Below are 12,080 nucleotides of genomic sequence, written 5' to 3'. Positions count from 1 at the left end.
CAATCTTCCCGACTGCCTCCGAAGATGGGCAGTCGGGCAACACCTCAGGGATGCTGAAAGGGCTTGTCAGGAAAGGCTTCCCGATTGCCCTGGTTCTGCGGACCCCCCCTGCCCCTAGGGCGACGTCTACCATTGTTATTCCCGCCTCTGCCTCTGGCGGAAAACGACTCTGTGCGCCAGGCGAAGTCCCTTGAGATTGTTTACGGAACCACATCTTTCCACCTTTCTGGCCTTTGGGGTAAGGCCTGGAAGGAGTAGAAAAACGGACTCCGACGGCAGAAAGGGTCTTGCCATCAGTCTCGCACCTAGTCAAGGTTTCTTTCACTTGAGGACCAAAGAGGGATGATCCATCAAACGGGAGTTCGTGAAAGACGCCTTGAAGGGTCCGCAAATTGCATAGCCGCATCCAGGCATGCCTACGTAAGGCCACACCTGTCCCTGCGGCTCTGCTCGCTCCATCAGCCGCGTAAGAAAGAAGGCGCATGGAGGAGTTGGTTATGGAATTAAGGGTAGCCAGCTGCGTGTTCATCTTATCTTGGAAACCCGCAGCTGTAGGGTCCTTTAACATTTCACTCGCTTCCTTGATCAAGTCCCTTTGAAGACGAGTAAAATGGCACAGGTAGTTCAGCGAACGCATGGTAAATGTCGCTGACGAGAACATCCGCTTCCCGTACCTATCCATGGACCTAGATTCCTTGTTAGGTGGATGGATAGGTACTGAAGGATCAGCTAGCTCCTTCTTAGTGGCAGCAGCTACCACCATAGCATCCACAGAAACTCCTTTTGTTAAAAACTGTTTGTCTGCTGGAGCTGTTATGAACTTGGAGGGTCTCCTGGGAGTGGGGTCCACTGAATCAGGAGCCGTCCATGCCTTCTTAGCAACCACCTGCATGAGGGAGTCGAAGGGGGGGGACACCCAGGAGGTGGAAGGACGAGAGCCAAACGCCTCAAGATACACAGATTCGTCCTCCGAAGGGTTGAGGGCTGGCCAATTTCCCCTCTGTTTCAGGATCTCCAGAATGTCTGCAAATGAGACATCTTCAGAAGGGGAACGGGGGGAACCCTCAGAATCATCCAAATCTGTGTCTGACGTGATGGACTCAGGTGAGTCAATGTGTTTCCTCTTACACTTCCTCTTCCGAGGGGGCTCTTCTGCCAAATCAGGAGAGGCCTCGGAAGAGGATGAAATTCCCACAGGGGGTTCCTGAGGAGCTGGCTCTCTGCGGTCTGGGATGAGGGAGTGAGTCGACTTAGCCTGAGGCACCATAGAGGGAGGGGCGGACGGAGCCGACTGTGGAGTAGAGCCAGGCTCTAACACACTCCGCATGACCTCGAATGCACCCCTGTCAGGCAGAGCCAGAGGTCCCCGCCCGAGCTAAGAACCCCTCGGCACCCGACAGTGATGGCTCGAGGCCGATGTCGGAGCCGAACTCACCAGCGCCAAGCACCGAGAGGGAGAGGGTCGGACAAGGGTCCGATGCCACTCACCCCTCGGAGCCGACGAGGAAGTCCGGCGCCGAGATTCTTCCAAGGAAGAAAACGGAGCCGACGGAGCCGAAGACAATTGTATCGGCTCCGACGCTATCACAGTCTCGGTTCCGACACGACCCGGCTCCGAGCTCAAGAGAGTCGAAGGAGGAATATGTTGATGGACCGGGGCAGGCATCGACTGATGAGTCGGGCTCTGAAGCATCTGGGCCAGTGCCTCGGACTTAAGTAGTCGACTCACTACCCTCTGAAGGTCATGATCCGACAGCCTCGATGACCTAGAGGAGTGAGATCTTTGGCCCCGTTCAGACAGCAGGGGAGATCCTGGAGCCGAATGAACGGAGCCAAGAGATGGTGACCTGGACCTCTTCCTAGTTGTCGGCTCCGAAGGTCTGGCCGGAGCCGACACGGAACTACTACCTCGGCTCCGTCGAGCGAGGGGCCACAGAAACTGTGGACTGAGACTTATCGGCTCCAGCCGGAGCCGATGAAGGCAGAGGTTGAGAAACCTTAGGTCTCGGCTCAGTTGCGGAGCCGAAGACCTAGATGCCTTAGAGGGCTTCCCTGTTGAAACAGACAGGGAATCCTCTGGCTTGAGTAAGCCTCTGAGAATCAATTTATTCTTTCTTTCCTGCAGGACCCTGGGGCTGAAGCCATGGCACACAGCACAGGAGTCCTGCAAGTGCAAAGGCCCCAGACAGTAGACACAAGAAGTGTGAGCGCCTGTCAGAGACATTTTCTGACAGCACGCATCACACTTCTTGAATCCGGAGACCTTTGCTTCTTTAGACATTTTTTTGTCTTTGAACAGGTGTACACATTAGTTACACCCTGTCAAGTTAAAATATAATAAAAACCAGTAACTAGGATTTTAAAATAAAATAAAACACACACACTCCACTAGGGAAGGAAAGGCCTGTAGGCCCAAGGGAAGAACCTAAGGTTCTTGAGGGAAAAAAATTTTTAGAAGGGATAAAATTTACTCTAAACTAAGGGAATTAAGTAAATATATTAAAAATAAAGGGGTTTTGAAAGACTAATCTCAACAAGAAAAGTTACTCACCAGGAACCGGTAGAAAACCAACCTCGAAGCTGTAGCGGCAAACGAGATCTGAGGTAACTCTCGCCTAGCATTGTGGGATATAAGGGGAGCCTCGAGCTGGTGGAACCAACTCTCGAGCTTTTAGAGTGGCCGAGTCGGAGCCGAGGTCGGCTCCGAACCCATCCAGCAAGAATGAAGGCGAGATAGACAACTTAACATGGATGATTGTCAGTCCCAATGACTTTGTTTTCAGTAAAAATCTGAGTATCAGAGGAATTGGGGGAAATGCGTAGAGGAGACCCGGGGGCCAATTGTGGACAACAGCATCCCTCAGGGACTGACCTGGCGGAGGAATGAGGGCAAAAATAGCTTCTGCATTTGTTGTTGATGTGACTGGCAAACAGGTCGCAGGAAGGCTGGCCCCATTTGTGGAAAATCCTGTCCGCAATCTCTTGTTTGAGTGAATATTCGTGGGGCAATAAAATTGCACTGCTCAGTTTGTCCGGTATGATGTTGGATTTGCCTGGGATGTGCGTTGCTAACAGAAAGCACTGGGATGACACTGCCCACTGCCATACTCTGAGGGCTCCTCGGAAAAGGGGGTAAGACTTTGTCCCGCATTGTTTGTTCAGGTACCAGACCACTGACATGTTGTCTGTCTGTATTGCAACTGTCCCAAGAGGAAGACAGTCCTGAAACTATTGCAACACAAAGTACTGCTCTCATCTCCAGGACATTGATATGCAGATGTGATTCTTGATCTGTCCCATGTGCCTTGGGCAGTCTTTCCCTGAAAATGCCCCCGCCCACCCTATCAGGGAAGCGTCCGTGGTCACAGTGGCAACTGGAGGGGGTAGCATGAAGGGACGTCCTATTGTGACATGAAGAGACGTCAACCACCACTGAAGATCCTTCTTGCAGGAATTGGTTATCAGGATCATGTGATTCACTGGAAGTTCTTGGTAAGACCACTGCGTGAATAGGAGCCATTGAAGGATCCTCATATGCATTCTTGCTAATGGGATTGCCAAGATTGCTGCTGCCATCAATCCTAGTACTTTCAATACCTCTGCAGCTGGTGCTCTGTTCTTTGATACCAAGGACGTGATGTGTTGGCGAAGAATACAAACCCTTTCTGGTGGAAGACGAAGAGTGGAGGTTGACGTGTCTAATTCTCTCCCTATAAAAACGATATGCTGCGATGGCAACAAGGCAGACTTTTGAAGTTGACTGTAATGCCTAGCCGATTGCAGAATATCAGAGTAGCCTCTCTCGCTTGAAGAAGTTGATGCCTGGTGGTGGAGGTAAGGAGCCAGTCGTCCAAGTACGGAAACACCTGGAATCCTAGATCCTTCAGGTGAGCCGTGACTACTGCCATGCACTTGTTGAACACTCTAGGGGCTGTAGTGAGACCAAAGGGCAGAGCTCGGTATTGATAATGATTGGCTCCCAGCCGGAAACGCAGGTGATCCCTGGATGGTCTGGCCATCTTTATGTGGTAGTACATATCCTTAAGATTGATCGAGCACATCCAATTGTATTTCCCTAAAAAGGAAAGTATGGACTGTAGCGTGACCATTCGGAACTTCTCTTTCCTCACAAATTGGTTGAGTCTGCTGAGATCCAAAATGGGTCTCCAGTCCCATTTTCTTTGGAACCAAAAAGAATCTTGAGTAAATTCCAAATCATGTTTGGTCTGCCGGAACTGGCTGGATGACTTTTTTTTCTAGCAATCGGCGTACCTCTATTGTTGCTTGTTCCCTGTGACTGGGTGGAATGTCCGGGATTTTTTTGACAGGGAGGGGCTGGGTGGAGAACGGTATGAAATATCCTCTGGAAATGATACTTTGTACCCAACTGTCATTTGTTATATCTAGCCAGGCTTCTGGGTACAATGACAAGCGACCTCCAACTGTCTCCAAAGTAGGACAGCCGGGCCTCCCTTCAGGAGCACTGGTAGGACTGACCAGAGAAGTGATCTCTGTCACCCTGGTGGTGCAGACCCCCTCTGCCGCGAGGGCGGCGTCTTCCATTGTAACCCCTCCTCTACCTCTGGAGGGGGGGTTCTCCACATGTGTCTTAAAAGGCTCCTTGGGCTTTCTGGAACCACATCTTTCCTCCCCTCTGACCTTTAGGAAAGGGTCGAGTGGGTGTGGAAAAACAGACTCCGACGGCAGACAGAGTTCACACCTGGTCAAAGTCTCCTTCACCTTTGGCCCAAACAAGGATGAGCCGTCAAACAGGGTATTCATAAAGGAATACGTGAATGGTTCCGCGAAGGAACAGAGTCGCATCCAGGCATACCTACGAAGAGCAATTCCTGTAACCTGCAGCTCTACTCAAACCATTAGCTGCGTAAGATACGAGACGCATGGACGAGTTAACTATTGAATTAAGGCTTTTCAAGCTGGGTAGCAACTTTGTCGGATAAACTCGTAGCTACAACACCCTGAAAAGTATCTCCCAACTCCTTAAGGAGATCTCTCTGCAGTCTCGTACAATGGGTCAAGTAGTTCAGTGATCAGAGTGAAAAAGTCACTGAACTAAACATGCATTTCCCATATCTATCCATGATCCTAGATTCTCTGTTAGGAGGATGGATAGACTAGGAAGTCTCAGACATTTCCTTTTTGGAGGCTGCCGCCACCACCATGGCATCAACAGGGACTCCCTTGGTCAAAAAGGACTTGTCTATGATGGCAGAAATAAACTTATTAGGCCTCCTAGGGGCAGGTTCCATAGATTCTGGTGACTCCCACGCCCTACGAGAGACCAGATCCATTAGGTCATCGTAGGGCGGAGACACCCAAGAGGTGGAAGGTTGAGACCCAAACGCCTTCAGGAGAACCGACTTGTCCTCAGTAGGGCTCTTGGACTGCCAATCACACCTCTGCCTAAGAATTTCAGGAATCCACACAAAGGAGATGTCCTCAGAGGGGGATCTAGGGGACCCTTCTGATTCATCCAAGTTGGTGTCTGATGTTAAGAGACTCCTGTGGGGAGTCCAAATGCCTCCTCTTGCATAATCTCTTCCTGGGGACTTCTTCAGGGGGAACTTCTGGAGAGGTCTCAGAAGAGCAGGGAGCACCCTGTGGGGCTACCTGAGGCTCTGGGTCTCTACGCTTGGGATGACCGGAGGAAACAAACTGACACAGGCACTTTAGGAGAGGAAGAGGCCAGACCTTGAGATGAGGAAGTCTTAGGAGACAACACTCGTCTCATGGCTTCGAATGCACCACAGTTCCGATGAGAAGGAGTTGATGGATCAGGAGGAGCCGCGATCCCCTCTCGCACTGAAGCCGTGGGCTCCGAGCCCAAGGTAGGAGCCGAGCTCACCTGAGCAGAAGCCCCGAGAGGCACCGACAAGTCGGTGCAACTATCCTCCCTGGTCCCGACCAGAGAGTGTCGGCTCTTAAGAGTCCCCCGGTTGGCGCCGATGACGTCCAAGCAGATGGAGCCAACGACACTGGAGCAGGTGTCGGCTCCAAGGGATCCACAATCATCAGGTCGGCCTCCTCTGGCTCCGAAGGTCCGGTATGGCTCAAAGGAGGAGCAGACAATTCAGGAGTAATGGTCTTCGGCTCCGACGGTTGGGTCTGAGCCGACTGCAATTTAGCTAGGCCTGGTGCCTTTAAGAGTTTCTGAACCAGCCGGTCCATATCCAGATTGGACAGTCTGACCGAAGACCTGGAGGAGTGAATAGATGGAGCCGACTGGAGCAGTAGAGAGGGAGGTTTTTTGGAAACCGGTTCCAGAGCAGTGTCCCAGGTCCGAAAGAACAGACTGTCGGCTCCGAAGTCAGTGGAGCCGAAGTCACACTTTCCAACTTTTTCCCTTTCTTTGCCCTGGATTCTGAGGAAGATTTGAATGATTTGGCTGGCCTCATCCTGGTCAGACAATGCCTCTGAGAAAGGGTGTTTGATAATACCCCTGTCAATTAACTTCCTCTTCCTTTCTGCAAGCACTCGAGTAGAAAAGGAGTGGCAAATACTACATGACTCCTGCAGGTGCACCTCACCTAAACAATACACACACTGCACATGGGCATCCATAACGGACATCTTTTGTCCGCAGTCTGGGCACTTTTTGAACCCAGACTTAGGATGCTTTTCCTTTTCTTCAGACATAGTAACGGACTACCTGAAAAACAATTCACAAGATCAAAAAAACACTATTTAACTATATAAAATTGTTTAAAGTTCAGAGAAATCTAATTAACTACAAACAGCATGCAAAAAAAAAAGCACAAACGGCCCAAAAAGGCAACTAGTAACAAGAGTAATCCAATATCAACAAGACCAAAAGGGCAACTCTAACCTAACAAGCTGTAAGAAAAAAAGCCCAAGGCCAACAGGCCGAAGGCAATCAGTAAAGATTTACTGGGAAAAGGGGGAAAAACAGAAAAACAATCTGCTAAACTAGATAATACTATACAATTATAATAGTAGAAAGATATAAAAATGCAATGGAAAAACAAAAGTTGAAAATTCCCACAATAGTCTCCAGCAATGCTGGAAACCAAGAGATCCGTGCCGCGGCAAACTAGATCTGAGGCAATTCCAGCAGTGCATTGTGGGATAAGGGGTTGGGTCTCGTGCTACTGGAAAACTTTGAGCTTGCTAGTCGGCTGTGTCAGTGAACCCATCAGTGAATAATGGACGGTGAGATTGAACAACTTCACATGTTAAGGTTTTCTCTGTAAAAATACAGCGAAAGCACTTTTAAAAAACTTACGCCAGGCACCAGAAGGAAATTAAATAAATTTAATTCCCCTACAAAAAAGAAGTTTAAAACTATTTTTAACAACTTTTTACAACAAAAAGTAAAAGAAGTGATGCTCCCATTTAAAAATAAATAAAAGTTTCATAACGGTCATTAAAAGCATATTTCCCAGCTTTAAAACTAATTAATTTTACAGAAAAATAAAGTTTCTGTAGTAAAGTGGAAGGTCCCCCCCCCCCCCACCAAAGGGAACTTATCTCTCTGAAGGTCATGGTGCCTAAACCTGTCTTCTAGTTAGCTCAGTTTAAGCTGACCAACAGTTCTGGTGCAAGGAGGATGCCCTAAAGCTTTGGAAGCTGGCAAGCTGCTCCATCCTTAGCAGAATATAACCCATATAGCTTAGGCTACTGTAGCAGTGATCCATATGAAGAACATCCAACCGTAAAAGGTCTGATACTCAAATCTTATTTCAATGTGGAATTACAAGACGCATTTGAACCGCAAGTAACACTAAAGATAACGCTCTACATATCTGAAACTACAACACACACTTAAATCAATATCCAGTACTATCTACATCCAGCTGTATTTAGTGCTTAAAAAAAGGGAAAAAAAAGTTGTTTAATTTTAAACGGGGAAAGAATGGGCAACAGCAGAACACTGAGACAAAAAGGAAAAGAAGTTCCGAGAAAAAACTGTCCTTTATAAAGACTGAAAGAAGAGGAAGGAGGAGTATTATCATTGAAAGACAGCGGTACAACAACTCTGAGGAGGAGAATTTAGTTTACCAGTGGTGGCGATCTCCAAAGGAACACTGGCAGCAAATGAGATCTGCTCTCTTCCCCAAAAATTAAACTCCTCAGAGCAGCTTAACAGTAGAGCATAAACTGCTCCCTCCTCAGATACTGACAAGTGTGGTTCTCCCTTGTTCAAAATGGACAGCCAAACAGCCACAAAGGATGTGCCCATCTCTTGGTCCTTAGAAGCTTAGGAGCAACACCAGAAGGACCAACAGAAAGCAATGCGTGGTCTGAAGTACCTCAAATGGCCACAGCAGAGTCACTCATGGGTGGCGGAGGTGAAGAGAAAGCTGTCTTTAAGACTGAAGACTCTGGTATAGAAAAATAGAAGAATATGTGTATAGAAGGATATATGGTACAACATTTTCTTCTTGTGGATCGGGGAGGGAAGAATCCAACAGCTTGAAGCTTTGTTCAGATCTCTACAGAAAAAAAAAAAAGTGTCTGACAAGCAGGCAGTGAAGCCTAGGTTCTTCTCAATGCCAGAAGATCCTCGTTGTCCTACTGTGACCTTTTGGATGGCTCTTTTTACTAAGAAGCTTTTGGACTTCTATCCAGGCTGCCTCTCTCTGATTGGGTGGGACATGCGGGGACCCAGAGGTCGAAGGGGAATGGAATAACTCCTGGATATGACCTTGAACACCCACTGACAGTCTGTGATTGAAGCCAAGTCCTGAGGGTGCAGAGCAGAGCAAAGCAACCCTCCAAATGCCTCCATGGCAGGAAGGTCCAGCAGTGCTTTAGGAGAGCTGAAAGGGCTTTTTAGAAATGGGTTTTCTGTTACCTTGATTCTGCGTACCCACCTCTCTCTCTGGGGCAGCGCCTGTTGAAACCTCTTCCCCTACCCATGGAAGATGAATCATCTGGAGCATCCTGGAAGGCACCCTGTGACTTACGAAACCAAAGCTTCTTCCCTTCCTGCTGGTTCTTGGCCGTTGTGGAGTGGAAAATTTTATCCCGACCGGCGACAGGGTCTTGCCCTCCTGCTCGCTGCTGGTTAAAGTATCTTTGACAGAAGGTCCAAACAGTGTGGAGCCATCGAAGGGGGCATTTGTAAAAGACACCTTAAAGGGCTCTACAAAGGCACATCCAGGCGTGTTACCTCATGGTTATGCTTGAACCAGCCACTCGAGAGGTTCCCTCTGTGGCGTTGGAGATTAGACTCATTGAGGAATTGGAGATTGAAGCGAAGGTCAACAGCTGGGGGGGGGGCTTCTTGAGATCCTCAGCTGGCAATAACCCAGAGAGAGAGATGGTCAGTTCTTTGTCCAAATCACTCTGGACGCAGGCAAAATGTGCCTATTTCAATGCCCGCAAGCCAAAAGGGGCCGTGGCATAGACCTGCCTGCCTAAACGGTCAATCACCTGAGACTCCCTGTTTGGGAGAAGTTCCATGGAGCTCTGCTTGGCAAGCTCCTTCTTGGTAGCAGCAGTAACCGCAGTGGCATCAACTGGGATGCCCTTACACCAGTGTGTGCAGTATATAGGTGGGCTCATAAATTTGTCTGTCTTTTTGGCTATGGGCTCCATGGTGTCCAGTTCCTTCCAAGCCCTATGGGAGATTAAATCAACAAGTTCAACTGCAAGGGGGGGGGGGTCACTCAGGACATAGATGGCCCTCACCCGAATGCCTTCATAAAACAAACAGATTCCTCAGAAGATGGGGGTGAACAGACCATCTGCTTTACTGTTTTAGGATTTGAACCTTATAAATGCTTGTCATACTTGCTTGAGCAAAAGAACCTTGCCTGAGCGACAAAGCGGCAAACAAGATTTGGGGAGCTTCCGGTGATGAGGGATTATGGAAGAGGGAGGAGCTCCAGCCTTAGATCTTGCTTGGAGACTTGTGCCGGTTGGATCAGAGTCCGGATCTGAGACACACTTGTGAGGAATAATGAAATGGATAACATCAGATCCATGACTTTCAAAGATGCACATGGTGCGTGTTCCATTTGCTCTTTAGTTAGTAAACTATATATTAAAGAAAATTAAATAAAAGCCTGCCAGTGATAATTCGGTTATATATATTCTTCAGCATAAATTTATTTCAAGCCTGTAAGTCAACTAATTCATATAGCAGTAGGTTCATTCTATTAGTGGTTCTCTCTCTTCTTTTGGAAAGCTGTATATATCCCTTTTAAGTTGGTAACCCATTGGGTAACAATGATGACTTAAAAAGGTACCTGCTGAAATCATGGAGGTTGTCCGAATCAATGTAATCACTTATGTTCACCGTTAGGTCAGCTACCTGCTCCGTCTCAGGATTCTACAAATAAACAAAATGAAATGGCATCGCTATTGGGAATTAAAAATTAGAAATAAAAAAGTACATAATCACCATTTTCAGCTCATTCATTTTAATCGTCATTTTATAAGCACGCTGATCATATAAAACAGCACCTCATTTTAAGGAAAATCTAGAGCAAGCTACCATTCAAGTAAATAAGCAAAAACCAGTATCACTACTCGGCCCTTCTCACAAGGTCACTATTAGGAACATCTGCACTTCACTTTATCTTACACGTGTCTTATAGGAAATAAGCAAAATCTATCACAGACAACAGGCAGGATTTCTCATCTGTATCGTACTCCTATTTGCATTTTTTTTAATTATCCTCTAAACATCCAGTGTTCAGTCACCACTGTTGAAGCATATTCTTTAAAAAGGCATGCAGAAAAAAAAATGCACAACTTCTACAACACTTTGCCATTTGTGAAAATGACATAATTTGAAAATAAAACAGTTGACTTGCATAATTTTTTGGCTTCCATAGTTGTAAAGTCACATACAAAATAAAAAAAACATACACAAAGACAGGATTTCACATGCAGTATATGTCTATACTATAACCCCATGGCGTAATCAAACAGATTATTAGTTGTGTCCGTTGGAGCCCAACCAAACACAGACCTGTGCCAATGACACATACGGAGATAAAAGTATGTACCTCAAAGCAGGACAGTCCCTGGTACCTTATTAGTACAGACATCAGAGCAGCTGGCCTACCTTTCTCTCAGACTACTTACTTCCCACTTTAAAAGTCTCAAATGCAGCATTCAAGTATCCCTCTGGACTCGGGTCCATTCAAGCCTAAAGTGCTTTAACAAAGTGTAACTCATGCCATCCTTCTCATTCGTATTACCTCCTCCTTTACCATGCTTAGTAAAGATCAGCGAACTAAATATCATCCATGTTCCACATCTGTAACATGGCAAAAAGGATGCTGCCTGTACCAGCCCTAACCCAGAGCCTAAGACAAAATAAAGGAATGCTTCCATATTTATCTCTCAAACAGAGCACAAGCAGTGAAAAGGAAAAATGAAGTCTCCACCTTATTGCCAGTAACTACTGATGTCCCACAAAGATCTATACTAGGGCCCCATACATTTCAAAATATTCATAAATCACCTCTACACTAATGTAAAAAGTTACCTTAGCTCAATAAGGCAATGCCTCAATCCTAATTTAATCTCTCTGTGAACTTCAAGACCTTACACAATACTTCTTATCAACTGAAACATGGCTAATTAATTGACAGCAACTATTAAAACCTAAAGTAAATTACTCATCTTTACCCCAAATTACAACTTTATCAGAACAACACTCTTCACTATAATCTCTGCCAATACCACCACAAAAGAACAAGTAAACCACATAAAATTACTGGGTGTCATAAGAGACAGACAGTTGAAATTCAACCACCATGTATCACAACTGATCTCACAACTGTCCAAACTTGAGCAATGCTATAATAAAACAACTAAATTTGCAGTAAACCATAACAATAAAAACACACCACTGCCTAGCCCTCAGAGAAATAAAATGGTTACTCCCACATCATATTCCTCTTTCCCAGGTTACTATAATACACAGTCTTCTCTATATTACAATATATACATAAAATATATGTAACAAATACTACATATGAACATAAACATTACACACACACACACACACACACACATATATATACACACACATATACATATATACAAAAAAAAAAAAAATACATATAAAATAAAAAAAA

The 12,080-nt window shown here is 46.4% G+C and overlaps 1 protein-coding gene across 2 annotated transcripts in view; it reads right to left on the bottom strand.

Moving 5' to 3' along the window:
- The window catches only part of PSMF1 (proteasome inhibitor subunit 1), a 1,027,177-nt gene that overhangs the window by 882,106 nt on the left and 132,991 nt on the right, over window positions 1-12,080 (bottom strand). For both annotated transcript variants that reach the window (XM_044090428.1, XM_044090427.1), the window contains exon 3: window positions 10,236-10,318. In XM_044090428.1, the coding sequence (XP_043946363.1) occupies window positions 10,236-10,318 (83 nt within the window). The remainder of the gene's footprint in view (window positions 1-10,235; window positions 10,319-12,080) is intronic.

The sequence above is a fragment of the Protopterus annectens genome, chromosome 12.part0 (genome assembly GCF_019279795.1).
Source record: "Protopterus annectens isolate FY-2018-M chromosome 12.part0, PAN1.0, whole genome shotgun sequence".
Classification (NCBI taxonomy): domain Eukaryota; kingdom Metazoa; phylum Chordata; order Ceratodontiformes; family Protopteridae; genus Protopterus; species Protopterus annectens.
The sequence above is the reverse complement of the archived record's forward strand: the minus strand, read 5'-3'. Positions and strand labels throughout refer to the sequence as shown.